The 27,835-nt window shown below is 48.4% G+C and overlaps 2 protein-coding genes and 1 long non-coding RNA gene across 22 annotated transcripts in view; 2 read left to right on the forward strand and 1 right to left on the reverse strand.

Moving 5' to 3' along the window:
• Positions 1–4,304, forward strand: part of EYA2 (EYA transcriptional coactivator and phosphatase 2) — a 231,391-nt gene extending 227,087 nt beyond the window's left edge. For all 5 annotated transcript variants that reach the window (XM_072944335.1, XM_072944340.1, XM_072944336.1 and 2 more), the window contains one exon: positions 3,517–4,304. In XM_072944335.1, coding sequence (XP_072800436.1) covers positions 3,517–3,597 — 81 coding nt within the window. In that variant the 3' untranslated portion in view covers positions 3,598–4,304. The remainder of the gene's footprint in view (positions 1–3,516) is intronic.
• A 10,149-nt stretch (positions 4,305–14,453) lies between these two features.
• ZMYND8 (zinc finger MYND-type containing 8) overlaps positions 14,454–27,835 on the reverse strand; it is a 108,488-nt gene continuing 95,106 nt past the window's right edge. For 6 of the 16 annotated variants that reach the window (XM_006202447.4, XM_006202442.4, XM_006202439.4 and 3 more), the window contains 6 exons: positions 27,530–27,608; positions 25,511–25,750; positions 24,159–24,316; positions 22,948–23,014; positions 17,928–18,011; positions 14,454–16,168 (listed from right to left, as the gene is read on the reverse strand). In XM_006202447.4, the coding sequence (XP_006202509.1) occupies positions 16,029–16,168; positions 17,928–18,011; positions 22,948–23,014; positions 24,159–24,316; positions 25,511–25,750; positions 27,530–27,608 (768 nt within the window). In that variant the 3' untranslated portion in view covers positions 14,454–16,028. Of the gene's footprint in view, positions 16,169–17,927; positions 18,012–20,472; positions 20,562–22,947; positions 23,015–24,158; positions 24,317–25,510; positions 25,751–27,529; positions 27,609–27,835 lie in introns of all 16 variants that reach the window. The other 10 variants (XM_006202451.4, XM_006202445.4, XM_006202448.4 and 7 more) reach the window with 4 other exon arrangements.
• On the forward strand, positions 21,177–24,137 carry LOC140687449 (uncharacterized). Its single transcript, XR_012061784.1, has 3 exons — positions 21,177–22,334; positions 22,676–22,732; positions 23,323–24,137. It is a non-coding gene; the product is annotated as an uncharacterized lncRNA (long non-coding RNA).

Consider the following 27,835-nt stretch of genomic DNA (forward strand, 5'->3'; position numbering starts at 1 on the left):
TAGCCGTTGGACGTCACGGCTGCTCACATCCCATTGGCCAGATTTGAATCACATGATCCTGCCCTGCCGCAAAGGTAGCTGGGAAGTGTAGCCTTTCTTCTCAGCCACTGGGTACTTAGTTTAAACAATGGGAGCGTTTTCTGAGAGTGAAGGGGAGAACGGGTGTTGGGAGGCAGCTGGCAATCTCCATCACAGCTGGCGAGTGGCAGGGCTGCAACTGGCACCCTACCTAACCCCAGGCCTTAACCACGGCTTTATTACTGACGTCATCGCTTTAATCCTCAGAAAAACCCTGCAAAGCAGGTACCATTCCGTTCCATTGTATAGAGGACACGTTTGAGGGTCCGCGAAGTTAATTTACCTAGAACTACACAGCTGGTACGTGCAAACTGATGGGTGTTTTTCTCCAAATGTCTGGCGGGAAGGAGGTGGATTTAGGAGTTTCAAACAGTGTCAGGCCGCACCCCTAAGCTGGTCAGAAGAGAGTGGAGTCCAACAAAGAAGATTCAGGCACACACCCCCAACATACACCAAGCTCCCCTAACAGGCCTTGCCAGTGTCTGAAGCGGCCCATTAGTGACAGGCTCTGTGAGCCAGCAGCTCTGCCGGCCTGACGGATGCAACTCATTAGCCCAGGCCGCCGTACACCTGAGCTACGTGAAATATGGGGACAGAACCCAGGCCTTCAACTGTTTTCAGCTGACAGTGTTAATATCTCTGTCTTAGTGGGTCATCTGTCTCTGTCTCTCCGCAAGTGATAAATCCACTCTGGAGCCACCAGGCCTGGGAGGGAGGCAGCTGAGATGGTCTTTTCCCCTTCACTCATTTGCTCCCAGAAAAATGAAATACACTCTTTAAGGAGGGACTGGATTAGCCAGGCGGCAACCAGAATCCATCTTTGCAGAGAATGAGAGGCTTGGTCAGGGTGAGGAGAGGGCAAGGGAGCTGAACAGCATTAAAGAGTTGGCATATGTTGCCCATGAGATAGTTTTCTGCTTCCTTTGAGCAAAAGAGAAAAAGATGTGTTCACTGAGGGCTTTGCTGGAGAAACTCACCTTCCCTCTTTTTCTCCCTCCCGTCCTCTTTTCATTCCTTTCATGAATATTTCTTGAGCACCCACTGTGCACCAGGAGCCACAAAAGGCAGCAATGAACATGACATTCCAAGCTCAAACCTCCCTCAGGGCCTTTGCACTTGCTGTGTCTTCGGCCTCGACTCCCTCGCCCCACATTGGCACAGCCCCCTCCTTCTTATTCTCTAGGGCCTGCTTAAATGTCACCCCCTAGAGAGACCTGCCCTGACCCAGCTATCAAAAGTAGACACCCTCCCCCTAACTGCTGTGTACCCTACTGTCCTATTCTGTTTCATCAAAGCACTTACCAAGAGATGAAATTATTACTTCTCACCTACAAATTTATTATTTGTGACTCTGGTAAGAGCCCTGTGCATACGTGCCACCTGTGCAGAAGGCCCTGTTGGGGACACTGCAGTGGACAATCGGACAAAGTCCCTGTCCTCTGAGTAATCTCCCTGTCTCAAGATCCTTTATTTAATTACACCTGCAAAACCCCTTTAGCTGTGTAAACTCACATCGTCATAGATTCTAGGAACTAGGATGTAGATGCCTTTGGGGGACTGTTACCATTTGCCTACCTCAGACCAGAAAGATAGAGATGAACAATGATACAAAGAGTTGCCAGAGTAATAGGTGTGGAGCCCCCAGAGGCAGGAAAGGGTTTTTTGTGCTCCTGGGACCAGAAAGACGCCTATATAGTTTCTACTCTGTGGGCATAGAACCTCATGGGGCAGCAGAACCACCATAAGAACTCTGGGCATCTGTATGTTCATGAAGCACCCTCTGTTCACTCAGTAAATAATTGAAGGCCAATGACTGTCTTAAGGAGGTTCAGTGTCTTTTAACTGTGGGAAGCAGAAAACCTATGTAATGGTGACTTAAATACTTGCTCACCTGACAAGATTAGAAGTAGGTGTATCCTAGGTTGTTTTGGTAAGTCAAAAATTCACCAAGCATCTCTTGACATCATTTTGCTCTACCTTTCTAACCATCTTTGGCCTTTTATTTTCTGATTTGTGGTCTCATGATCTCCAAACAGCTGCCACAGCTCCAAGCATCACATACTAACATGTCAGCATCCAAATAAAAAGGGAAAGTAAGAAGGAAGGAGTTCCACGTGTCTCTCTCTCTAGTCATAGAGGAAAATCTTCCCCAGAGGTCCCCAGTCAACTTCCTCATTGGCTGCAAGAGGTCACAAGTCAGGAGGGATACAGGACAGATTCCTGGCAAACAGTGTTGGGGTTGTCATAGCTCACTTAAACAATCATAACTTATCCCCTACCTCCATGGCACAGCGCTGCCAAATTCAGCATTCTGGTAGTACGAAGAAAGGAGGATGGATGTTGGATAGGCAACAACTTAAGCCAGTGATTAAATTTTCCAGTGATAAACATGGAGTCAAGTTTTTTCTCTGGAGCCAGACAGGACCTCTCTGTGCCTCAGTCTCCTCATCTGCAAAATAAAATAGACAAAGGATACAACAAATTTTATTCCCATTTTAACAGACAAGCAGCAAAGTCTTCTAAGGTCACCTAGCTAGTGATGGTAGAACAGAGCTTTGCAAAGGGCACTCCAACATTTAACCCTTGCACTATGGATTATTTCACAGATTTCTCCCCCACCTGAGCGATTTCTTTCCATGATCAGCATAGCCCTTCTTTTACACCAGTCACAGCGTTTGCTGTATCTGCCTGCTGCCTGTACTGCCGTCTACCTGAGGTGTCCCTTTCAGTCAACTTACTTCTATTTAAGATTGAAAACTTGATAGCATGACAGTAAAACAGAGCAAGCATCACCTGCCGTAAAGAAAAGGGAAAGATAAAAAGACTTTCTGGCTGGGGCCAGCCCTGTCTGCTCAAATAGAGATTAGGGGAATATTGGAGTTGGGGGGTGAGGACACAGTAGCGCCTAGCCAGCCGAGACTTTCTTCCTGAAGTAGCAGGATTGAGAACACAGTTTAAGAAGGAACAGCTTTGGGGGGAGGGTACACCTTAGTGGTGCAGTACATACTTAGCATGCACAAGGTCCCGGGTTCAATCCCCAGTACCTCATTCAAATAAATAAGTAAATAAACCTAATTACACTGCCCCTCCCAAAAGAAGATACAGCTTTCTCACTGCGTGGTTTAATTCCCTGTCAATGCACTAAGACCACACTGGTCCCAACAGAGGGGAGAGGATCCAACAGTCCACGTGTCCAACAGTGCAGGATAAGCTGATCAGAACAGGCTCAAAGGAATAGAAATGATGGCCAGACCAGTGGGTGCTGACCACATAGGGTTCTGCCAACCGTGTTCTGTGCCTTCCAGTGTGGGAAATACCCGCATGCTATACTGACTCAGGGTGGTGTCTCCTAAAGCTTTAACCATGAGCCTGGGATCCGGGGGCTGTGGGAGGCACGGGGCAGGGTTGTAACCATGCGGCTGCTGTTCTGTGTTTCAGCACAACATGCCTTTCTGGCGGATATCCTGCCACGCAGACCTGGAGGCGCTGAGGCACGCCCTGGAGCTGGAGTATTTATAGCAGAACCGGCTGCATCGCCACCTGCCATCACAGATGCATCCCACCCACCCAGACCCCTCGTTGCCTCCGCCTCCCTGCCAGATGCTGGACACCAGGCTGGGTCCCTCCAGCCAAGAGGATGTGTCTGGTGACCGTGTCAGAAGCTGTCCTTTCAGTCCAAACACGGGTCCTGAGAAACAGAGTACCCAGTAATGGCTTTGGAATACTTAACTTTGGGGAAAAGGGCTGGCTTGGAGACCAGACCTTTCTACAAGACTCACAGAACAAAAGCAAGGAACTGCTGACTCGGGGGAGGGCTGGCGGTGAGGAAGGGACAAGCTCTTTTCTTTTTTTTCCTTTTTAATTTATGGACTAATCGCATTACTCTGGTATTATGCTCTTGTACCTGTGTTGTTGGTTTTCTTAGTCGTTGGTTTTTGTTTTCTAAGCTGGCATGTGGGGCGGTGCACAGTTCTAATTTAAGCCTCTCTGCCCCAAGTTGTGCTTTGTGGGGGGGACAATCATTCTTTCAACACAGTGAGGGAGGCGATTCGGGGCCGTGGGGAGGGCCATTGCTCATTTTCGTTTTTAAGGACTTAACCTGATGTCATGTGGACAGTGCACGTGCCTTATGCTGCCATCTTGTTTTCTAGGAAGAGGGGACCCTGGGAGGAGGCAGTACTTTGTGACGGAAAAAGGCATTAATAAAACCACGTTTACATTTTGAAGTAGGATCGAGTGTCACTACATAATTACCCGCTCTTGAGGCTTCCAAATGTGTTGGTCTTTTCCAGAAATTTTTCAGTTGCAGGAATGTAAAACCCAACTCAAATTGGCTTAAGCCAAAGAAAAAAAAGTCTCCAGGATCTTTAGGTGATATCTGTCTTCAGGCATAGCTGGATCCAGATGATCAAATTACTTTTTCCGGTGTGGTTTTACTTCTCAGGCAGGCTCTTCCCTGCGTGGCAAATATGACTCTTAAGAATCTTTCAGCAAGACCATACTGTCAGAGAGAGACACAGAGGTTCTAGCAAAAGCCCCAGGATTGTGTATCATTGACCAAACTGAGTCATGAGCTACCCATAGAACTGGATTTAGGGTGAGCAGAAAATTGAGGAGGAGTCCCCCAAAGGAAGAATCAGTGAGCTACTACTAAAAGAATTGGAGGAGATCGGGGTTGAGATGAAAAATGACTTTCATGCCAATTTTCCAGTGGATGAACCAAGCATCCAGTGTAGGGGACTGCGAGGAACATCTGGAGAAGTTCTAAGGACATCTTGAGCTCTGTTGCTGCCCACTTACAGCAGAGCATGGATCCATTTGATTGGATGCTAAGCATAAGTATAGGCTCCTCCCTCTATTCATGTTGGTGAAATCCAGGGTCACCAATTGGCTGGCATCCATGTCAGTGGAGATGACAGAGGACTTGATGATTGGAGTCTCAGCTAGAATCTGATAGATAGAAAACCATCACCAAGGGTGAGATAGACCCACCCACCCACACACACACGACTCTGAGCTCCCTGGGGGCAGGTACTGTTGGTTTCATCTCTGTTTCCTCAGAATCAAGCACGGAGTACTGTTCTTGGAATCAGTCCACAGAGTAGATGCTGACATAAATTGGAATCCCATTATAGATGAGGTAGAAGGAAGGATGAAAGTATAATTGGAATCATCGTCAGATGGGTAATTGGCTGGGTGAATGGACATTTGGACAAATGGATGAATGCATGGTTAAATGGGTGGGTGGATGGATGGATGGTTGGTTAGGTGATTGGATGCTTGAGTGAGTTGAAGGTAGTTGACTAGCTAGGTGATTGGAAAATGGATGAATAAATGGATGGATAACTGTTGGGATGACCAGATGGATGGCTGTATAGATTATGAGTGATGGATGATTGGGTGGATGACTGAATTGATGACCGAATGGTTTTATGGTGAAATAAATGGATGGATTGTTGTTTGGATGAATGAATAGTTGCATGGTTTTATGGAAAGATGGATAGATAGTTAAGTGGGTGAGTGAGTGGGTAAATGAATGGATGGAAGTTTGAATGGGTAGTTGGATGGAATGATTGATGGGTGATGGGTGATGAATAGTAATACTGTGATGGTTGGATATGTGGATGCGAGAAAGATGTAATGGTTAGATGGATGGATGGTTAAATGGAGATAAAGAATCCCTAAAGTTGCCTAAAATATCCAGGTCAGCCTTACTATTATCTGCCAACGTAGATTTCTTCCAGAATGAGTGGAGGAGTTTAACTGGATGAATTGGCTGCTGGCTGGAGTGGAGAAAGAGACTGGAGCAGAGCCATTTGGGGAGTCAGCGATCTGAACACTACTGGATCCTGTCTCCCCGTTGTTTGGTACCCCTGCGTCTCAGGCACCTACTTGTAATCACACTCTATCCAGCCCTCCCTTCCTGTCACCATCAAAACCTGCTGTCAGGAAGAATTCTGTTTAGAGTTTGACAAAGAGTAAATTACTCATAAAAAAGAAGTTTTACTTCAATGGGCTTCCATTAGAGGCACTAATAGTGTGCTGTCAGCTGTTCACACAGGAAGAGGTTTGGGGTGGGGTGAAATAGACCTGCCCCTTAATCCTGAAATTAACTGTCTAGGCGGCCAACTACTTTTCTGTTGTGTTGACTAAATGTCGAAGGCTGGTTCCGACAGTACACAGCCTGTAAGGTAAGTGTTTTATTCTCAATTCTAGATCACTCACGGCTGCCAGTGGGCAAGGACAGTCTTTCTCATCCTGTAACAGAGACTGCAATTAATGAACGTCGGATGATGGATGGATGGATGGATAAATAGATGGGTAGATGGGTGGCTAAGATTTAGTGGCCCCAGGATGCTTGCCTTCACCATTTGCCCAGCAGTATCTTGCAGTCTCTAGAACACTCTTAGAAGTAGAATAACTGGACTATGCAGCACTTGGAAACAAAATCCCTTGGCCTCCCAGAAGTCTAAGCATGATTCCAGATTTCCCGGCCAGCTCAGCAGAAGGATAGAGAACCAAAGACGTCTTCAGGTCAGCCTCTGGGGCTAAAGGTATTCACCTATCAAGGGATTTAGAAGTCAGAGAGCTACCATTCGGATTTTTTCCATTGCAAATGACATAAATACAATCAATGCAACTTAAAAAACAGAAGTCTTTGGCTTACTTGACTGAAAGGTTCAGGAAATGTGTGAACTCAGACCTTCCCCTTATCACCACCACCCCAAATGCAGAATTCAAGTGTCTTTAAATTTTTTTTAATTCAGTCTCTCTCTCTGTACCCCTGGACTCTGTTTCCTATAATTTGGCTTTTTTCGCAGGCAATAATCCATATACTTGGAGTAGAAGCTGTGAAGTGAGTAATTCAACAAAGATTTCCATTGATAAGGCATTGCTTAATTCTTAAAAGGATAATTGCTTAGGAAAGATAGGTTATATTTATTATGCGAGTTAACAAATGTCCCTATGGTTTAAATATTTTGAATTGGTTCTTCCTTAGTTATTTGCAGCCAAAAATATCTCAACTTATATAGCACATAATAAATAGTGTTAGTAGTAGTATTATGTCACATGGGCTCAGATTTCTACTCAGGAAATCCATCACTCATGTTACCAACTACTGAAGTGAGCATTGTTCATCAGATACTAATTGAGCATCTACAATGCACTGGCAGTGTCCCAGGCACAACAGACACAAATTTGAATAAGACATTGTCCTTGCAAAAAAAATTGATAAATTTGACCACCTTAAAAAAACTTATAGAAACATAGGTAAAGACAAAAGTCAAATTGAAATTCAAATCACAGACAAGAGCAAAAGTTAATCCTCCTAATATATAAAGAGCTATTAGAAATAAACAATAGGCCAACAACCAGATAGAAAGTGGATGAAGGCCGTGAACAGACATTTTATATTTTTTAAACATACAACTGGTTCTTAAACTCATAAAAAGATGCATAATCTCACTCATAATAAGAGAAATGCAAATACACTGAAATACAGTTTTTCACATTAGGTTGACCAAATCTGAAAGCTTCATGACTCAGTACTGGTGGAGCCGTGGCCCCTTCCTGCATTGCTAATGGCAGCTGCAATTGGCATAACTTCTAAGAAGGTAAAGTTGGCAATATTAATCCAATTTGTAAGTTTGACCCAGCAATTCTGAGAAGTTATCAACCCATACATTTACGTAGGTAAGAAATTTCTGTACAGAGCTACTTTCTACAACACTGTTTGTAATCAAAAAAATGAAAACCACCCAAATACCCATCAGTAGTGGACTATTTAAATGACAATATGCCCACAGAGTGAAATATTACACAGCCACAAAAAGGAACAAGGCCAGTCCCTGTGGATGAATTTGGAAAGATCTAAACATAACACTAAGTGCAAAAGAACAGTTGTAGAAGAACATATGGCACAGGCCAACTTTTGTGTAAAAATGGAGGAAAAAATGAGAAGTATTTGCAAAAGGAAATATGGGGAGGATATATGGGACAGTAAAAGCAGTGGCCCACCGAGGACTATCAGACACATGGATGACAAGTGGGAGAAGGCCTTATTCATATTTTGAACTTTGCAAATGGTTTACAGTAAAAACATCTTAAAGGTCAGATGTCAGTTCTGGAAACTTCTCTGTCAATAGTCCATTGCCCTTGGAGACTTGTTTCTAGCTAGTTTCCCCCAAATGGCAACACTCACCCTTTGCCCCCAGGCCTCATGGTGCCTGTGCAAAGGCCGAGGAAGATTCGTCTGGAAATCACAGGACTTGTTCTTGCTTCATCCCAGGAAGCCTCACCCCCACTGAGTCACCATTGCCAGCAGTGGGGTCTTGGTGGTTCTCATCGGGGGACCCTATCAAGTTTCAGGGCAGCTATGCTACATCGATTCCTCCGCTCCAGTAAAGCAAAGTTCTCCCACCCACCAGGGCTCTTGTCGACTTCGGGAAGCAGGGGTGAAAACGGATGAGGCTGCCCAAGCCTGGGAACCAAGCAGGCAAAGGACCCATGAGATGCAGACTCTGCCACTCCCGTCCTCGTCTTTCGGAAGATGGGCAGGAGGTGCGCAGGCAGGAGCACTTTCTTTCCACACCCCAGTCCCAGGACTGCTTTCCCGCCTGAGCCACAACCCAAGTCCCCTCCCGAGAGCCACTCTGGGGTCAGAAGAGAGGGGGCCATGGGACCATCAGCGGGAAGGGGAAAGTGGACATCCTTGGAGGCCTAAGTCAGCCAGCTTCAAAGGGGGTCCTGAGAACATCCTTCAGACAAGACCACAGCATCTGTCCAGTGAAACATCCAGGGTCCAAAATGGGCCCCTGGGCTTGTCCAGGAGTGAATGCTGTGGGGTTTTGGGTTTGGTGAGATTCTGACTCTCAGAATACACCACATGGCCTTTCTCTGTCACCAACAGAGACTGCCTTCTCCCCAGACAATGGCTGGAGTCCAGCGGAGACCCTGAGGTGATGCAGTGTCATCGGAACAGCGGCGGAGCACTATGGGTGGGCTGGTCACCTCCAAGGAGGGGACATCTGAGCTCAGACCCGGATGATGAGAAAGATCTGGATGGTGGTTACCCAAGTGTAATCACGTGTGAAAATACACCACTATACACACTTGAGCTTTGTGCAGTGAACTGTGTGTGGACTGTAAAACAGAACTAGAAAATATCTTCGAGTTCATGAGAAATCCCATCACCCATTGCTTTGGGGTCCTCCAGGCCCCCAAAAGGGGTGGAGGGCAGATAGTGTCTCAGCCTCTACCCACACTGCGCCACTGTCTCGATTTCTGTTGCCCAGATAGTTTGGCCTGATATACAGGCTCCTATAAGGTGTCCCATCCGGGGCCTGGCTTCTTCCACTCACAATGATTTTGAGATGCTTCAAGGATGTTGCCTGGATTTGTAGTTCATTCTGGGTAAAGGAGAATCTGAGTTGAGAGCCCTCAACCAACCGTTCTTCCCAGAGCACTGTCAGCCCTGGTGACAATACCAGCCCAGCGCCGGTGAGGCTATGCTTGCTGGTGGCCACAAGAGGGCAGTGCGATCCCGCCGCTGGCCCCAGCTGCCCACAGGTGCCACCTGAAGTCAGGCCAGGAAACAACACTGCAAGGACTCCGGAAGCATCTCCAACAGGCCATGGCCTCACTTTGGGGATTGCTTCCCTGAAATGGCAGCGCCATCAAGGATGTATTCAGGCCCGGGAATTAAGGATTAATTGACCTGCTGTGGCCACGAGGGGGATCCCAGCAGAGAACAGCATGATGGCCTTAAGAGTAACCGGCAAGCTCAGGGGTGGGGAAACACTTCTTCCTGCACTCAGCCCAACGTTAAAAGTTAGCTGCTCGAATATTGAATAATACCATTGTAAAGATAGTTTAAATTGTTTGAAAAAATGTTGAGATTTATTTTTATATCCATACGTTTATATCCAGACAAAAATGAGTGTTTGGTGAGCTCTGGCTGTAGGGGAGGGGGTGTCTCTTGGCCTGTGCGGCCCCCACCCCAGTCCACAGGTATTAGGACCAGAGGCACAGCCCTTCTCGCTCTCTCAGCCCTTGCATCCTACTGGCCACCTGGTGTGGTTGAATGAGGCGCAGCAAACACAAGCCCAGCTTCTAACATTTACTAACCGCCTACTGCGTCCCAGGCGCTGGGCTAAGCCCTTGACCTGCCCTCACTTGTTCCATCCTCACGACCACGCACAGCGCTGTCTGGAGAGGAGGGAGAGCATGATGGTTGAGACGTGGGCCTTGGGTCAAATCCCAGCTCTTTCTTTTACTGCATGTTCAGGGAACTTCCCCTTCCCGAACCTCAGCTCTCTCAGCTGCAAAATGTGAGGGTGACAAGAGAGCCCCCCTCGCAGATCCTTTGCCAGCACTAAACGCATTCAGACATGAGCAATACATTTTGTTTGTAAGCCCCCTTTTTGGTCCCTCTACAAAAAGAAATGCAGATTACATCAAGACCCAGTATAACATAGACATATACATGTGTGCATATAAATACAGGTGTGTATATTGTGTGAGTGTGAATAAAACATGTTTCACAAAGCGATGCCGACCCAGAAGACTGTGACACATCATAGTTATTTTCCATCCTATCCTCTTGTCTTTTTACAAGACGCAATCCACTAAACCCATGCCGTGACCCATTGTTTGGAAAATACCGGTTTAGAAGCCCGCGGCAACAGTGGCTCCCCAGGTGCCCAGTCCTGCTGTGTGGCTTCCTCAGTGCTCCTTGTGATTCTGTAAATACTCATAATACGTCAGTCACACCCAATCAGGAAAGCAGCTAGATCCGACCCACGTGTTTGAGGTAAGTAATTTATGATGAGAATTAGACCTTCTACAATAGCTGTGGGAGGAGGTAGGGAAGTGAGGTCTGAAAGTGGACTTTCGGAGCCACCAACCAGGCAATCTGAGAGGCCGTGAGGTGCTTCGAGCCGCCAAAGTGAGGCTGCCGAGGGGCACCAGTAGAGAAACGGAGGGGGAACCATTACCTCTGCAGCCGAGCATCCGGTGACAGGCCAGGGGCTAATGCCCCCGAGTCAGGAGAAAGACCTGGACGCAGCCCCGAGGACGGCAAGGGCGCGCCGGTGCCTGCTGGCACGCCTGCAGCTGTCTGACACATCAGACCGCAGCGACCCTGCAAGAGTAGAGGCTGCCGCCTCCCTTTTGCCTTCAGAATCCCACCAGAGTTGCTCTCTTGGTCAGTTCTAACTAGGAACCATTTGGAAATGGATTCGGGGAAATGTAGTCCCAGCCTAGCCCAGTTGCCACAGTACAGAGTACAGACCAGTTGGCTTACTAAACCCTCCTGTTTTAACTAGCTGGGAGAAGCCTGCTCTGGAAAACTCACCTGAGAGAGACTTTGGACAATTCTGCGGTGGGTGCCTGTCGTTTTTGTCAACGCAAGGCCTTTTGTTTGGACAGTTTCCCACCTTACAAATCTGCACCGGAAGCAGCCTGAATCTCACTTTCCCAGCTTCCCTTGCAGTTAGACTGTAAGCATGTGACCTTGGCTCAACCAATCAGATATACCCAGATGACCTAGGCTCAGCCAATCAAATACACCCAAATGATACCTGGACTTAGTCGATCAGATACACATGTGGAACCGAGGCTTTGCCAGTCCCGATACACCCACAGGTGAAAGCAATAGAGATGGATTCTGATGTGTGAAATTCAACCTAGCAAGAAGGCGGTTGAACTCCAAGCATCCCTAGTGAGAGCTGCAGTGTCTGGGCCCAGGGGTAACAGAAGGTGACAGAAGTTCTTGCAATGTAATTTGGATACTGCTTCATGGCCGTCTCTCCAGCCCTCCCTCCCAGAGATCAGGGAGTCACTTCATATCCTTTAATAAATTCCTTTCCTGCTCAAACTACCTAGAGTGGATTCTGTTGTTTGCCACTAAAAACCTGATCCCGCTCTAAATACATTTAAACATCAAGTTTCAGTTTCCCAACCTGTACAAACAGTGGATTAATATCCACCCCCATGGGCAGTTGAGAGGAGTCAGGGAGAAGGTACCCAGGAAGGCATTTTGTAAACTTACCACATTGCCACACTCTGGGGCAGTGTCAGGCAGACTGGTCTGCACCCTGCCCCTGGCATGGACCTGTTGTGCGGCCTTCGGCAAATCACTTTCCTCATCTGAAGAGTGGGACTCTGATTAGTGCCTGCTTCGTGGAGTTATCATGAAGACCGGAAGATTCCAGCATGGAAATCCCTCAGCACAGCTCAGCATGCAGGACAACGTACCTACACCAGTGACGCTAGAAGTAATATGAGTGACTTTTGTTTCACTGGATTAAAGAAAGTAAGTAATAATATAGGTGGTGTCCTGATGTACCCCGATATGAAGGTGGTCTGTGAATGCTGAAGTAAAGAAACACTTATGTGTTCAAAACACAACTCTGATTAATGCCTCTGAATTATACACTTAAAAATGATTAAAAGGGCAAATTTTGTCACATACATTTTACCATTTTTAAAAATTAATAATGTAACATACCAAAAATCATTGGATTATACACTTTAAATGGATAGATTTATAGTATATAAATTCTATCTCAGTAAAGCTGTTAAAAACAAAAACAAAAACACCACCCTGGCTTCCAGTATCCTGTGGGAGCATAGCTGGACCCCTGACCTGTCTCCCTCTCTGATCTCATCAGGCCCACCCCACCCCGAATCCCTCCATTCTGGCCTCACTGGCCTTCCTCCTCTTCCTGGAAGAGGCCAGGCCCCCCACCTTCAGGCCTTTTATATTTGCTCTTCCTTCTACCTGAGCTGTTCTTCCAACCAGGTTAGTGGCTCTGAGCTCTGGCCGCCCATCAGGACCATCTGAGGAGCTTTGTGAAGTACAGAAGCCCAAGCCCCACCCCAGAGCGTCAGATGTCATTATCTGGGGGAGGGTGACGTCTGAACACTTATTGGTCTTTTGTTTTAAATCTTCCCAGGTGCTCCTAACAGTCAGCCAGCATTAAGAACCACTGCCCTGAGGGGGACAGTAGAGCTCAGTGGTAGAGTGTGTGCTTAGCATGCACAAGGTCCTGGGTTCAATCCCCGGTACCTCCATTAAAAAAAATAATAAACCAAATTTCCTACCCCAACCCACCACCTTCAGGTTTCAAAAGCCAGCTCCTCCAAGAGGCCATCCCCTATCCCACCATCTACCTCCCCTACGCACTTTGCTTATTTATCTTGACCAGTCTGTTCCACTTAGGATTCTATCATATGCACGAGACTGCTTTCCAGTGAGAGTGTCTGATGGATGAGGACAGAGGCTGTGTCCCCAGCGCCTGGTTCACACAGATGCTTAGTAAGCAGCTGTTGCCAGAATAAACCTCCACCAGTTCCCCTTGGTCCAGCTCCGTCCCTGGGGGCTGCAGTTCTAAACAGGGGCCACCAGGTGGCGATAGTCTGATTATATTAAAGGCTACCCCTTTGTATTGAAGGACCCACCCCCCTGGCTGTGCCAGCCCCGCCCTGCCCTGGGCCCGCCCATCACTAAGAGAAGGGAACAAGGACCTGGGCAGACTGCATGGTGTCCTCATTCTCCTCCTCATTCACAGATCCAGAGTCACTGGGCATCTGAGAATACTTGACCCAGACTAAACTCAGGGGTAAGGCTGCTCTGTCTGGAACCTCCAAGTCCTTCCTTTCTTACCTGGCCGCTCACTGAGCCCCAGGTGCAGTCACTTGGGATGACACTCATGGGTCCCTCATATAGCCCACGACTCGCACACGAGGGTCCTACAGGTCTGTTCGCCGTGGCTGGTGTCTGCAGGCCACCTGAATGTCTGTCAACGGGGGGCTGTGACCTGCACTGCCACCTTCCACATGACAGGATGCTCCCTCCCCCTGCAAAGAGGAACAAAGGAGCTCTTGTAAGATCCCCATTTTGTTCCTTTCCCAGCTCTGCTCAGCAATGGCCTACAGGCCAAACCCAGTTCCTGCCCTGCTTTTGTCCAGCCCTGAGCTGAGAATAGTGTTTACATGTCTAAATGGTTGAAACATCATCAAAAAATGATGAAAATCATTAGATGACACATGAAGATGGAATGACCAGGGTGTGCCTGGTCACCCTCTATCAGCGCAGGCCACCCTCCTGGCCACAGAAAGAAAATGCCTTCCCCTCCCGCTGTTTCCCCAAGACTGATCCAGGGTTGCCCTTCTGTTTCTGCCTGTCAGTAAATTCCAAGGAAATGGACTTCCCAGGAAAAGCGCCCACCGAGGGCCCTTATTCACAACGTGCCCACCACCCAAGGAGAGGTGCCCGACCCCTCGTGGCCCCGTCTCCTGTGTTTGGTCGTGCAAACCTGACGCAGCCATCCGGACCAAAGGGAAAACTGCAAATTCGAGGACAACCAAGCCATTTTTCCAAAACAGTTTAATTAAAAAAAGGTGAAGAATCTGAAAAAATTGGGGGTGGGGGGAACCCAAAAGAGCATACCGTGTGAGTTCACTGGCTCAGTCACAAAGAAACACCATCATCAAAAAAGATATTTAAGTTTAATACAAATTTTATACAAAGAAAATGTGAAAAAATACTTCCATATGCTAAAAGCAATTATGCTTCACAAATAAGGCCAGCTAGGCTATTTTTTTTGTTTTGTTTTGACAACTGCAATTCACAAACGTTCTTTCTCTCCCATTTTCCTCTAATACTCTTTTTTATTTTTTCTCTAATATGGGGAACTAGCTGGAAACTGTACATCCAGGATCCTCTTATCAACAGTGAAGAGAAAGTAAACGAGACTAAAATGTACAACAAAAGGTACTGGAATGATATCGTACAATTAATTTTTCTCATATACATACATCACCTGTTTTGCTTTGTTCAAAGCTTCTTGTTTTACACAACATACAAAATGGTACTACGTAGTGTAACAGACAGCAGGGCGGTGCCTGCTCCCTCTCACACTGCCTCTGTGTCATGCTTACATAAAAACGTGGAATTCCATCGTATAAATAATACATACATGCTTCATCCCAGACTCAAATGTCCTCTGCGTGCGTCTTGCCTTTGGGGTCTTGCCTCCGAGAAGCAAGGCCATCTCTTACCAAGTGGGTGTGAGTGTGTTGAAAGGAACCACAAAGCAAAGGAAAGATTTCTCTGTGTTTCAGAGCTTCTGACTCTTAACACGTTTTGTATGTTCTTTGCTTCGGCCACTGAGCTGAGCCGGCCTTGTTTCTATTTGATCTTCTGTAAACAAGGACGTTGGCTTTTTTTTTTTTCTTTCTTTTTTTTCCCTTTTCTACAAGTAGAGTCATCACGGAAATCACACAAAATAAACGAGCTCCTCCATGTGTCCTTCTGGTCCAGAGAGCTTGCCTTTGATAACACAGTAACGTAGTATTTGAGAGGGGCCAAGGGCTGGGTGGGATGTGGCCATGACCACACAGCACCTGTGCTGGGAACTCCGGGTCCTACTGTGCTGGGTACAGACGTGTGAATGGAAGCGGCTGGCTAACCTAACCCCCGGGCGTCCCAGGATGGGGACCCGCGTGCCACAGCCATCCCCATGCCCTCTCCATACACGGTAACAGATGGGCTGGCAGACGTCCCTTCTCCAACATCCATTCTTTTTGTTGTTGGGTGTATTTTTTTAATTGTTTTTCTCATTTTTTTTATAAGTTAAAGTCAATACAAATATAAAAAGGGGAAGGTACTCTAGGCTCGATGACATCCACAGATTATACATTATTTACATCTGAAGCATAGGTTTCACGTGGGTCGAACAGTTCCTCAGTCAAGGCTAATGCTGGACGTGACGTAGTGTGGGCGGCCCTTCGGTCCAGGTGCCCAGGCCAAGTCCGAACGGCTGGCACCCTCCAGCCTGAAGCCGGCTGTTCTCCTGTCTCACATTTCTTTGCTGTCTTCTGTTTTCCTGGTGTCTGGTTTTTTTTTCCTCCATGGGGTGGGTGGCTTTTGTCCCAGTTTGTCCCTAGTCCCAGAAGGTGTCCAGCCGAGACTCTTTCGGGATGAGGCTCTTCGAGCTGGCGCTGGTGTTGTGCTCAGAACGGGTGGACCCTCGTTTCTCATCGCTGCCGCTCCAGCAACTGGACTTACTGCTCCGGGAATGGTCTGGGGAGGGAAGGCAACGGGAAGGGACGGTTAGCACTCCAGCCCGCCTCCAGCGATCGTAAGCATCCCCCAACTCCATCTGCACCTGCTCCCCTGGAAGCCACCTCCCCCCGCCCATGACTCCACCCAACACAGACGATCAGAGTCCTGCCACCGCCTACCACCCTGGATTTGTGCGTCTGCGAAGGACCGAGGCAGAACAACTTATTTTGGTGTTTTGAGGAGATTTAACAACAGCTGGTTGGAGCACAGTAGGGCATCATGCTTGGAGAGAATAAAGATGAGTGGAAAAGGTACTAAATTATCGAGGAAGACACTCCTCGTGTGGTACCTGGAACCGTGCACCCTTGTTACATGACCAGACACCCAGCACCCCATGCACCTGGGTCCACCTTGGCCACTAAAAAAGGCACCGAAAGCTGGCATTCAATCTACTTACTTCTGTGAGTGGGTTTCTTTAATCAGTCTACAGGCACCGCGAAAAACAGACTTACAATCAAATGACCCAAAGGAGAGGACCACCAAAGGGGAGGGGTGAGGACCAGACTGGCGAAGCCCAGCTGGGCTTAGTGGTCAAGACCCGCTGGGTCCCAGTAAGGACAAGCTTAAGGGTCACTGAAGGACGCAGAACCAGACTAAGACCTAAAGGAGCTTTAAGGACGCAGGCATCACAAGGACCTCCAACTTGGCTAAGATACAAGGAAACTGAAGGAAGAGCCAAATGAGGTGTCTGTCGAACTTGAAACAGCCCAGCCCTGCGGCTCAGCTAAGAGGCCTCTCAGCACGTTGCCAAGAACCCAGCACATCTTAGACCATTTACCAAGTTCAGACAGACTGGGACAAAACTTTTTTTATAACTTTTTCAGGTGGGGTGACAATATTTGATTTATATATATCCGCTGTCAAGCTTAGAGACATAATCAGAGTGAGTGAGCAAGGGACCATATCTTCGCCTCGGGGAGGAGCTTGCTTATCAGCTGCTGATACAGCAGGCGTGTGTGTGGCCCCAGGTTCTGTTTCTGGAAGATAAGTAGCAAAGAGAATGATAAGGATCTCCCCAGTCTTGTATTGACTCAGGAGAGAACTCTTTTGAGTCACTTGCATCCATGACCATGTGATGGGTAGAGCTGGGGTCAACGGTGTCATTGTCTTAAGGATCCTGAATCTATCTCTTCTGACATGTTCCTCCCTATCTGTGATGGCTACACCGTCAGGTCTCTAAAAGGTCTCTGGAGCGTATGGTCATCACCATACAGAGAAAAGCCTACAACCGTGTAGGCAAGTGGCACGAAGTGTCCCCAGCTCTGGTGAAGGCAGAGACCAGCTGGGCCACTTAGAAGACGTGGGAGCAGTGCTGAGCTTGGCACAGAATCTGCACCCCAGAGCCAGGCTGGCCATCCGAGTGTAAGTGCAGAGCCTAACTCCTCCCGTGGACGGGACACAGGGCGCTGGTCAGGTAGGACCAGTCACCCTACAGAGGACCATCAGTGTTCATCCAGGACCCTTTGTGAAAAGAGCGAGGATGAGGCCCATTCGAGAAGCCAGACCACACGCTCTGGCCCCTAGCTCTCTGCTATGTATGGATTCCGACGGCCATCAGAGGCACAGCTGAGAAGAACCAGACAAAGCGAGACCCACCGCTCAGAAGACCAGCAGAAGACACGCTCACAAAGGGAGACACAGAGACACACACAACACGAGCCTTCCGCGGGCCGGGGCGAGGCCCCCAGCAGCGCCCGTGAGGCAGGGTCATACTTACACTTCTGGGCTGGGTAGTTGGGGTGCGGCTGGTGGTCTGTAGTGGTTGGGGCAGAGGCAGGCTGCTTGTCACACCTGTTGCTAACTGAAGAGATAGCACAGGCAGCCTCAGAGGCGGGCAGAGGGCGAGATCCGCACTACCCCGCGTGCTCACTGCTCTGCTCATCAACAGGCTACTGGTCTTAGGACTGGTTGGCTGCTTTGTTGATGTCACCACTTTCCAACTTAATGCATTCACAGGAGACGAAGGCTTTTAAAAATGCGTATTAAACCATGGACGGGATCACTGGACACGGCATGGCATTACGGGTGGGAGATAAGGTGTACAAGGACATAAAAGCAACTATGTGAAGTCATAAATTCTTGGAATTTTGAAAGCAAAATTCTCAGAAGCACTAGCTCTGCCAATAGCTTAATTCAGCCAGGAAAAGGGGAGGCACTAGAACCACACTTCAGTGGAAGGTTCCACCCAAGGAATCCAGATTACTGAGGGCAAGTCATCGCTAATCTACTGCCAAGGATGATGACAGAACATGGAGGAGAGGACGACAAAGGTGTATGTGATGACAAGGATTAAGGAAGGGGCTGCAGACGAGCTAACAAGCAGGCCACTCCTCAGCTATGATGGTAGGACACCAACAAAGAACACCTGAAATGCAAGAGTCAAAAATGTGTGATCGGGAAAGTGTCTCAATAACATAACTGTCATGGTAAAGAATTTGGTAGGGGAGTGACTGAAGATATGATAAAGACAAAAAAGGGAAGGAAGGAAGGAAGGAAAGAGAGAAAGGGAGGAAGGAAGGAAGAAAGGGAGGAAGGAAGGAAGGGAGGAAGGGAGGAAGGAAGGAAGGAAGGGAGGAAGAAAGGGAGGAAGAAAGGGAGGAAGGGAAGGGAAGGGAGGAAGAGAGGAAGGAAGGAAGGGAGAAAGAAAGGGAAGGGAAGGGAGGACGGGAGGGAGGGAGGACAGAAGGAAGGAAGGAAGGAAGAAAGGGAGGAAGGAAGGAAGGGAGGAAGGAAGGGAGGAAGGAAGGAAGGGAGGAAGAAAGGGAGGAAGAAAGGGGGGAAGGGAAGGGAAGGGAGGAAGAGAGGGAGGAAGGAAGGAAGGGAGAAAGAAAGGGAAGGGAAGGGAGGACGGGAGGGAGGGAGGACAGAAGGAAGGAAGGAAGGAAGGAAGGAAGGAAGGAAGGAAGGAGAAAAGAAGAAAGAGAGAGAGAGAGAAAAAGAAAGAAAGAGAGAGAGAAAGAAAGAAAGAAAAGAAAAAAGAGAGAGAGAAAGAAAGAGAGAGAGAGAAAGAAAGAAAGAAAGAGAGAGAGAGAGAAAGAAAGAAAGGAAGGAAGGAAGGAAGAAAGCAAGAAAGAAAGAAAGCAAGAAAGAAAGAAAGAAAGAAAGAAAGGAAGAAGAAAGAGAAAGAAAGAAAGAAAGAGAGAAAGAAAGAAAGAGAGAGAGAGAGAAAGAGAGAGAGAGAAAGAAAGAAAGAAAGAGAAAGGAAGGAAGAAAGGAAGAAAGAAAGAAAGAGAAAGAAAGAAAAAGAAAGGAAGAAAGAAAGAAAGGAAGGAAGGAAGAAAGAAAGAAAGAGAAAGAAAGAAAGAGAGAAAAAGAAAGAAAGAAAGAGAGAGAGAGAGAAAGAAAGAAAGAAAGAAAGAGGAAGGAAGAAAGAAAGAAAGAGAAAGAAAGAAAGAAAAAGAAAGAAAGAAAGAGAGAGAGAAAGAAAGAAAGAGAAAGAAAGAAAGAAAGAAAGAAAAAGAAAGGAAGAAAGAAAGGAAGGAAGAAAGAGAAAGAAAGAGAGAAAAAGAAAGAGAGAGAGAGACAGAAAGAAAGAGACAGAAAGAAAGAAAGAAAGAAAGAAAGAAAGGAAGGAAGGAAGGAAGGAAGGAACTCCGAGGAAAACTAAGGCTACACAAGGATGGAAATGTAAACACAGTACACTATTTGACTCTGCAACAAACGCATGATCACAACCATGGAAACACAGATGATCACATCTCAATCTTTTAGACTCAGCCAACAGCCCAGAGTGAGTGAGAAGACCCAACTGCAGTTACGGAACAGAATGCATGTCCTCTACCTTGATGATGGGAAAGTCAGAGCGGAGAAGACAGAAAGGCTGGATATAACGGGGTAGGAGAGATGAGGGAGGAGATGGGCCACCAAGAGAGAGGCCCAAAGATACTGTCTCTAGCTGACAGAACAAGAACTAAAGAATAACCATTTCACTGGACCAAGGTAACCTAGAGAGTACAGCCAGTAGTGACCCAAGTAGTCTGGGGAGAGGGAGAGTAGAGGTGAGAAGTGGCCCCAACTCTCATCTTTTAAAGCCATAAGTCAACAAGCAATGGCTACAGATAAAATCCAGAAATGGAAAATGGGGAAGTATGTTATTTACATTATTTACAAAGAAGGAGGTAAGAACCAGATGCACAAAGACAGCCATGGAAACCGGCACTGGGGATGGTTTTTCCCAGGACAATGTTATTGTCTCTAACTATAGTCACCCCTTGATAGCAGGGATGGCACAGGGGATTGGTTCCAGGATCCACTATGGTTACCAGAATCCACGGATACTTTAAGACCCATGGTCGGCCCTCCATATCCACATCCACGGAGTCAACCAACAGCAGGTGGTGTAGGGCTGTATCTATGATGGGAAAACATCTGCGTGTAAGTGGACCTGTGCTGTTCAAACCCGTGTTGTTCAAGGGTCAACTGTATATGTATGTTTAAAGCATGCATTGCTTTAAAACCTTAAAATGAAGAGACAAGTGACCAGGAGAGGCCCAGGCCCACCCCAAGGAAGCTCAGACCCCCCACTAAACCCTTCTCCCTCCCAACAGACTCCTCCTCTTCCCACCCTAGTACCAGAAGCCAATAAAGAGCTCAGAAACCTCAATGCTTTATAAAGCCCACTTTCTTCCACTAGATTTCACCCGCATTGTCACCAAACAGCACGTGCTAGCAGGAGCTGTTGGGCACATGAGAAATCAGAAAACAAGTCGGTCTTTCTGTTTTGACACAACCATCAGCCAAACTGCTCTGGTGAGTAAACTGGAGGAGGGGAATTGAGATCCCTGTGTGACTCGGCTCCAGGGACCTCCCGCCCGTTTCCTGCTGCTCACGCTCTCGGATAAGGCGGCAGCGCTGCCTGAAGATCGCTCTTTCCTCCAATTTCTGATAATTCGGGATCCTTCCCTTCCTCCCTGCCCCCCTTCCCCCGCCGCTTCCCCCTCCCCCGCTTCCTCCTCCCCGATCCAGACACCAGACGCCCACCCAGCACTAAGTCACCGCCCACCCAGCACCAAGTCACCAGCATCCTCCAGGCTCCCTGCCTCCTCACTCCAACCTTCCTTTCTACCCCCTTGGACACCAGGGCACTTTAGGTCGGGGGTGAGCCAACAACAGGCCATGGGCCAAATCGTTTTTCCCAGTACAGTGTCCCTGCAGCCCAGGCACACTCACCTGTCTGTGTCTGCTTTCGGCCTGCAGCAGCAGAGGTGAGCCATTCTAACAGAGACTGTGTACAGGTCCTTGAAGCCTAAAATATTTACTGTCTGGTCCTTTACAGAAAGTTGGCCAACCCCTGGGCTAGGTAATACCTTTCACCTCGCAACTGCGATGTGATGCGTCTCCCCACTGCGTTCCTCCACACGAGCCTCCCGATCCCAACAGATTCCAGATGCCCCGGCATCACTAATCTTCCCATGCTCATTCGTCCACTTTGCTGCTCGGAGACCTCAAGAGCGCCCCCTGTCTGCAGCAGCATTCCCCCAACTTGAGCCCTCCGCACCTTTGCAATTTTGACACACTCACAATCCTCCCGCACGTGGCTGGGTTCACGCTTGTATTTTACAGTCATTTTAAATTTAAGTCAAACAGAAACTCGCAGAGTACCACCAAAAGCAGGAAATCAGTAACACCTGCCACGCGCAGAAGGCAGCTCTACAAACCAACACAGTGAAAACCAAATTGTAACAGAAAATTCGAGGTAGGTGCCACGCAGCTAAAGCCTCAAGTCCTGCTCTGCCTTTGTTAAAGAGAGAGAAACCAGAAGACATCAAAGGGATGCAGAAGACATCTTAGCACCAGACTAAACTTGTCCTCAGAGATGCAATCAGAGGACTGAAGGGGGAGTGAGAAGAGAGTGAGTTTTTTCAGCAGGCGGTTCAATCGTATTTAATGCCAAGTTCATATTCTCCCTAAAGTCAGCTTGTGCCGCTCCTTCTGATGATCCCCAAGCCTGAACCACACGGGAATTCCCCTCCAGCCCCTCTACCGAGGAACACCAGCCACTCCTTTTTCTACACATTTCATGTGCAGAAGTGAAAGGAAATGTCTGGCTCTCAGCTGAAGAGAATAATCCGGCAGAGAGAAAGAGCCTGAAGCTAAAGGACCTTGAACGGCAGAACCATCCTCGGTGAGCAGACCTTCTCTGAACCCTTCTGGAACGCCCGAAAATGGGCTTAGGAGGGGGCAGGGAAGGGACCCTGTGGGCTAGACAGGAGAAGAAGAGGAAAACCACAGACAATGTCCTCAAAAACAGCCTACCAGGTTATTCCTCAAGCGGAAAGATTGTTACAGGAAGATCATCTACCTAAATATTTTCTTTTCTTCCTCTCAAGGCTACTTGAGCCTTTTCATCCACTAAATGTGGGCGTTGGGGCCTCAGGAAGACATTCACACTGTCTCACCTCCTGCGGTCATTTCCCTGCGGGCAGAAGAACTGCCCAACCCAAATGCATCTTCCTCCCACCCCAGGTCGGCAACAGAACCAACCCTCTGTCCAGATGAACCCAAGAAATCAAACAAATACAGGTAAATACTGATCCGTTTGGAGGAGGGCCTGAAAGCTGCCCTGCCCAGTCACTCCCTCACCCCCAGAGACCCTCCCAGGGCACCCCCAGGGATCCCTAAGGATCCACAGTTTGACAACCACTGCCCTAAAGCCTTCAGGTTCTCCCTGAGAACACGGCTCCCCTCTGCCCGCGGGGACTGCGACAGCACCATTCACCCACCAGGGGGCAACATACCAGAGCCTTGGTTGGAGCCTAAGAGAATGGAGGAGGGCGTCTCCCTGGAGCCAGAAAGGTCGAGGGTCTAGAAATACAAAAAGAGAGAGATGGAGGCAAGGCACTGGGGCCAATGTAGCCCCCCAGGGAAGCCCAGGGATCCATGGGGTGCTCTTCTCTGCCCCCAAATCACCTTCTTGCCCTCTGCCTAGTGTGCCCAGGTCGGGGCGGCCAGGTCAGCTGGGGTGGCCCTAAGCCTGTGCTCTCGTGCTCTGTCTCCCAGAACGGCCAGGCTAGAACACAGCAGTGGGGTGGCTCTTACTCAGCCCTACAGCTTCAGCATCAAGAATACTCACTGTTTCCTCAACTCCCTTCCCTGACCTACCCACCCTCCAGACTTCTGCCACATCCAAAAAGGAAGTACAGCCGGCCCGTGGTACCCGTCGGGGAATGGTTCCAGGAGCCCGAGGACACCAGAATCCGCGGATGCTCAAGTCCCTTATGAGAAATGGCGAGCACAGTGAGTACAGCGGGCCCTTCATATCCAAAGGTTTCGCATCCAGAGCCAACCAACCACAAGTGAAATTTCGATTGGTGGAAGCTAGAAACCCTCGCATACAGAGCGCAGACTGTATACTCCATCAAAATAACACCAATTCACGTTTATTTCACATTCACCTCTTGCAATAATATCAATGAACTCAAAGGATTTTTAATTTCTGGGATGACCCGTTTTTCCCCTAATACACATGAAATAAATCCACAACGACTAATTAAAAATGAACAATGCCCCACCTAAAGTGATGTCTGCATACAATCCACGTAACGTTTGCACACCTTGGGAAAAGGAGGAGGAGCCACCTCCATGTCCAATACCACACTCACCAGCCATCTGTGACTATTTGTATTTAAATTAACTGTAATTCAATACGATGTAAAATCCAGGTCCTCGGTCACACAAGCCACAGATCAAGTGCTCAAAGGCCACACGTGGCTAGTTGCTCCCCTGCTGGGCAGAGCAACGGAACCTTCCCATCATCACAGAAGGTGCTACCAGACAGTGCTGCCCTGAATGCACACCTGGTGGCAAGGAGCCCCGCCAAGACTCCGTCACTGCCACCTACAGCCTGATGACAGATAAACCTCCCACAGCACAGGACTTGCCCGGGTGGCAGGTCCAGGGGCGGGTCTGAGACTCTGCTTGGCCCAAAGGCGGTGGGATTGGGACTCACCGAGCCACTGTCCTTGCCCTTCTCCGCAGACGTCTCCTTCTCCTTCGAGGTGCTAGTTTCCGCAGGGGTTGCCTGCGTGCTAGAGGGGGTCCCCTGGGACGCCTTGTTTAGTGTTTCTGTGTTCACCTCGGGGTCTGCTTCCTGCTGAGGGGCGGTAGCTGGGGGCAAAGAGGGACAGAAGCCACGGATGAGCTGAGTGAGGCGACTCCTGGACCCACAGGGAGCCCCACTCTGCACAAACCAGTGTCTCCAAGAGATGCGGACACGGCTCAGCCCCGGGCAGGGCACGAGCTCACGCCCCGAGCAGCCACACTCCTCCAGACACGGGAATTCCAGACCATGTGTGAACATGTGCTCACTTTTAAGTCTGTGATTCATGTTTTATTAAATCATTCTCGAGCTGAAAGCATGTTTGTGGAACAAACAGCCTGTAACCGCTCTTCTAGGATGACTCATTTCATAATGTCTAATTTTAGGCCAATTTTCGCCCCATGGACTTGCTTTCACAGCAGAGTTGAGTGGTTCTGATGGACCACATGGCCCACAGATCCCAAAATAGCTTTGACCTTCATTAAAAAAACCCTGTCCTAGAGCATCTCAAACTTGGGTCATTCATGCATTACCTTTGAAAATTTTGCCAATCCACAGATATACTCCTTTGTCCTATTATTTACTTGAAATCAAATAAATTCTTTGAAATGGAGATTTTTAATTGTAAGCACAGAAAGCTAATGTTATTGGCCATAAATAAAAGCTAACTGTAAAGCAGTATTATAAACTACTAGTAGTAAATTCTAATTAGACAGTGTCTCCTGGCCTGGGATCTGCTTGCTCTGTATTAGAAAGAGATTATGAAGACAGATTAGTTCTGAACCAACACTTTGTCCTTCACAGAAGAACTGGGATTCCTGATTATTTAAAGCCTTGAGTCCAGGGTTACCTAACAAGCAGGGTTTCTCCACTTAAATACTACGGATGTTTTGGGCTCTGGTGTAGGGGGCTGTCCTGGGCATTGTAGGGTGTTTAGTAACATCCCTGGCCACCCCCTCAGCTATGACAACCACAAATGTCTACAGTCATTGCCAGTGTCTTTGAAGAGGGGCCAGACACAAAAACTGCCCCCAGTGGAGAACCATCGCAACTCACATGAAATTAAAGTGATCTGAGCTGTCATTATAAGACACGTGCTGTGGCAACAACGCCCCAGAGACCAGAGGTTGGAAACACTTGTGCCTGGAGCCTCAGCTACACGTCTGTGTGCTGCCTTCTCGTGTGTAAGGGTCACAGGTGGTGGGTGAGTGTGGTCAGGGCCAGGGGAGGCCAGCCCTGCCGTGCCCGCCCCGGGGACCTACCTGACTGGGTACAGGACTTCATGTGCTCGGGCCAGTGGGCCTGCTGGCAGGGGTAGTCACAGTAGCTGGTGTTCCAGCAGCAGTAGAAGATGGCCTCCTTCTTGCAGTTGGCACACCACTGCTTCTTCTTGGTCTCGTCCACTGCCTGCTGCTTCTCCAGCTCCAGCTGCTTCTTCACCTCGGCGATCAGCCGGTCCCGCTCCTGCTCTAGGCTCTGGCGCATCTCCGCCATGGTCAGCTCTGCCGGCAGAGGGGAGGGGACACCGGCTTCCTCACCCGCCCCTCCAGCCCAGGGAGTGTGGTGATTCACCCCCGAGCAGAACATGGATCCCAACAGACCAGGTGTGAATCCTGGCTCGGAGATGTCCCAGCTGTGTGATTCCCCCAACCCTGGGCGAGTCACCGAGCCTCCCCGGGCCCGTATCTGCATCTGTAAAGTGGGAACTCATCACGCGGACCGGACAGAGCTGCCTGTGATGGTTAATGACTGGTGTCTGTGACGGGGATAAGGGAAGCCTCCAAGTAAACCCTTGAAACAATTTCCACTTAATTCGCTTTGAAATTTATCATTAGCATAAGCCTTTTTTCTATCAAATACTTATACATCCCCTACTATCTGCATGTATAAGCACTTTACAAATACGAACTCCTTTAATCCTTATGCTAATCCTATGATATAAGTACTACCAGGATACCCCTTTCACAGATGAGAAAACTGAGGCACACAGCTAATAAGGGCAGAGCAGCGAGTAGAACTTGGACACTGTTTCTTCTTGGTGTGTTTAGCAGCAGTGGATCAAATCTACCAGACAGGGCATAGTGATTGATCATTACACTAACACGAAAACCATCCAACCACTCAGGCTACTGAGATTTCTCTAACTTTATGTCAGACACCAAGTGCATCGCAGTTCACCTGGGGGCAACATGCACACTGGAATAAAAGAAAAATAAATGGTTCCTCGACTCCTTAAAATTTTCTTCCTGAAATTTGAAGAAACAAAACACTCTCTAAAAAACACCAGTAAAGAAAACTGACCCCTTGTAAAGAGATAAAAAACGCTTGTGTCCAGGCACAGCCTTTCCAACACTCTCAACCATGGCAAGCTCTGCCCAGCCCACAATTTTTCAAATGTGCAGCCAATATTTTAAACCGGAGCCATTCTGCATAAAAATAGATTCCCAGACTTGACCAGAAAAACAAGCAGCAGCAACAACGTTCAAATAAATTTCCTTCAGGGCAACAAGCGAAGGAGCAGGAAGGAGGGGAAGGCGGGGGCTCTCCTGGTTGGCTTCCTAAGGATGTGAGTTTGCAACGCGCGATTTAAACATGTAGCACCTGCGCACAGGTGGGAACAGAACCTGACGGTCTGCCAGCATCCTGCCCCGAGGCTGATACTACATGAGGGTCTGAAGAAAGCTGCTCTACCTTTGGGGGGAAAACCTTTACAACAAGAAGTTGATCTATCGATAATCCAAGGACCAACATCACTCTCTCCACGACGTGGGGTGCACAGGAAGCATTCCAGAATTTGTTAAAACGTCCAACATTCAATGGTTATGAGGGAAAGTCTGCAGCCAGAGTGCCCAGCTGTGAGCCACGGCTGAGTGACTGCACACGTCAGTGCCTCAGCTTCCTTACCTGAAAACAGGGGAAACACACTCCTTTTTATCAGAGGGGTTTCTGTGAGAATTAAACTAGTTAACTCGTGGAAAAGCACTTTAGTCAGTTCCTAGCGCAAGGTCAGAGCTCAGAAGCGGCCACCACTGCTGTTGTGATGAATTTGTTGCTGCTGTTGGTGTTTTGAAGGGAGGAAGAGAAGAGAGTCCCCACCAGCTCCTCCTGCCTTCGTTCCTGGTGTCTCCAGGTCGGACTCTCCAGGACTCTGTGGTCTCCCCAGGACTGGTAGCTCCCCCGGGTCTACTTTTGACTCAATTCACATCTGGGCCTGATTCCAGAGGCTCAAAGAAGTTCACATCCAGAACCTTCCTCAGTGCAGACAAGTCCCCAGGACTTACCCAAGTTGTGTTTCATTTCCGAGAGCTCTTGCTGGTGCAGCCACTGAAGTTTCTCTATCTCAATCCTCAGCCTGCGGATCTGTGAGGGGAGAGAAAGACTTAAAAAGCACGCCTGGGAGCCTTTGGCCAACAAGGCTCGGAAGCTCCAGCTCTTGCTCCAAGGTCAGGCTCATGTGCTGCGCCAGAGCGGGCAGCCTGGCCTGCACTGGTCTCCCCCAGCTCCAGGCCGAGGGGCGGCCACCGGTGGGTTAACCCGAATTCGTGAGCAATTCTGCTTCAGAAAACCAAATGCTCCAGGAAAATGCC

The sequence above is a fragment of the Vicugna pacos genome, chromosome 19 (assembly GCF_048564905.1).
Source record: "Vicugna pacos chromosome 19, VicPac4, whole genome shotgun sequence".
NCBI classification, from domain to species: Eukaryota; Metazoa; Chordata; class Mammalia; order Artiodactyla; family Camelidae; genus Vicugna; species Vicugna pacos.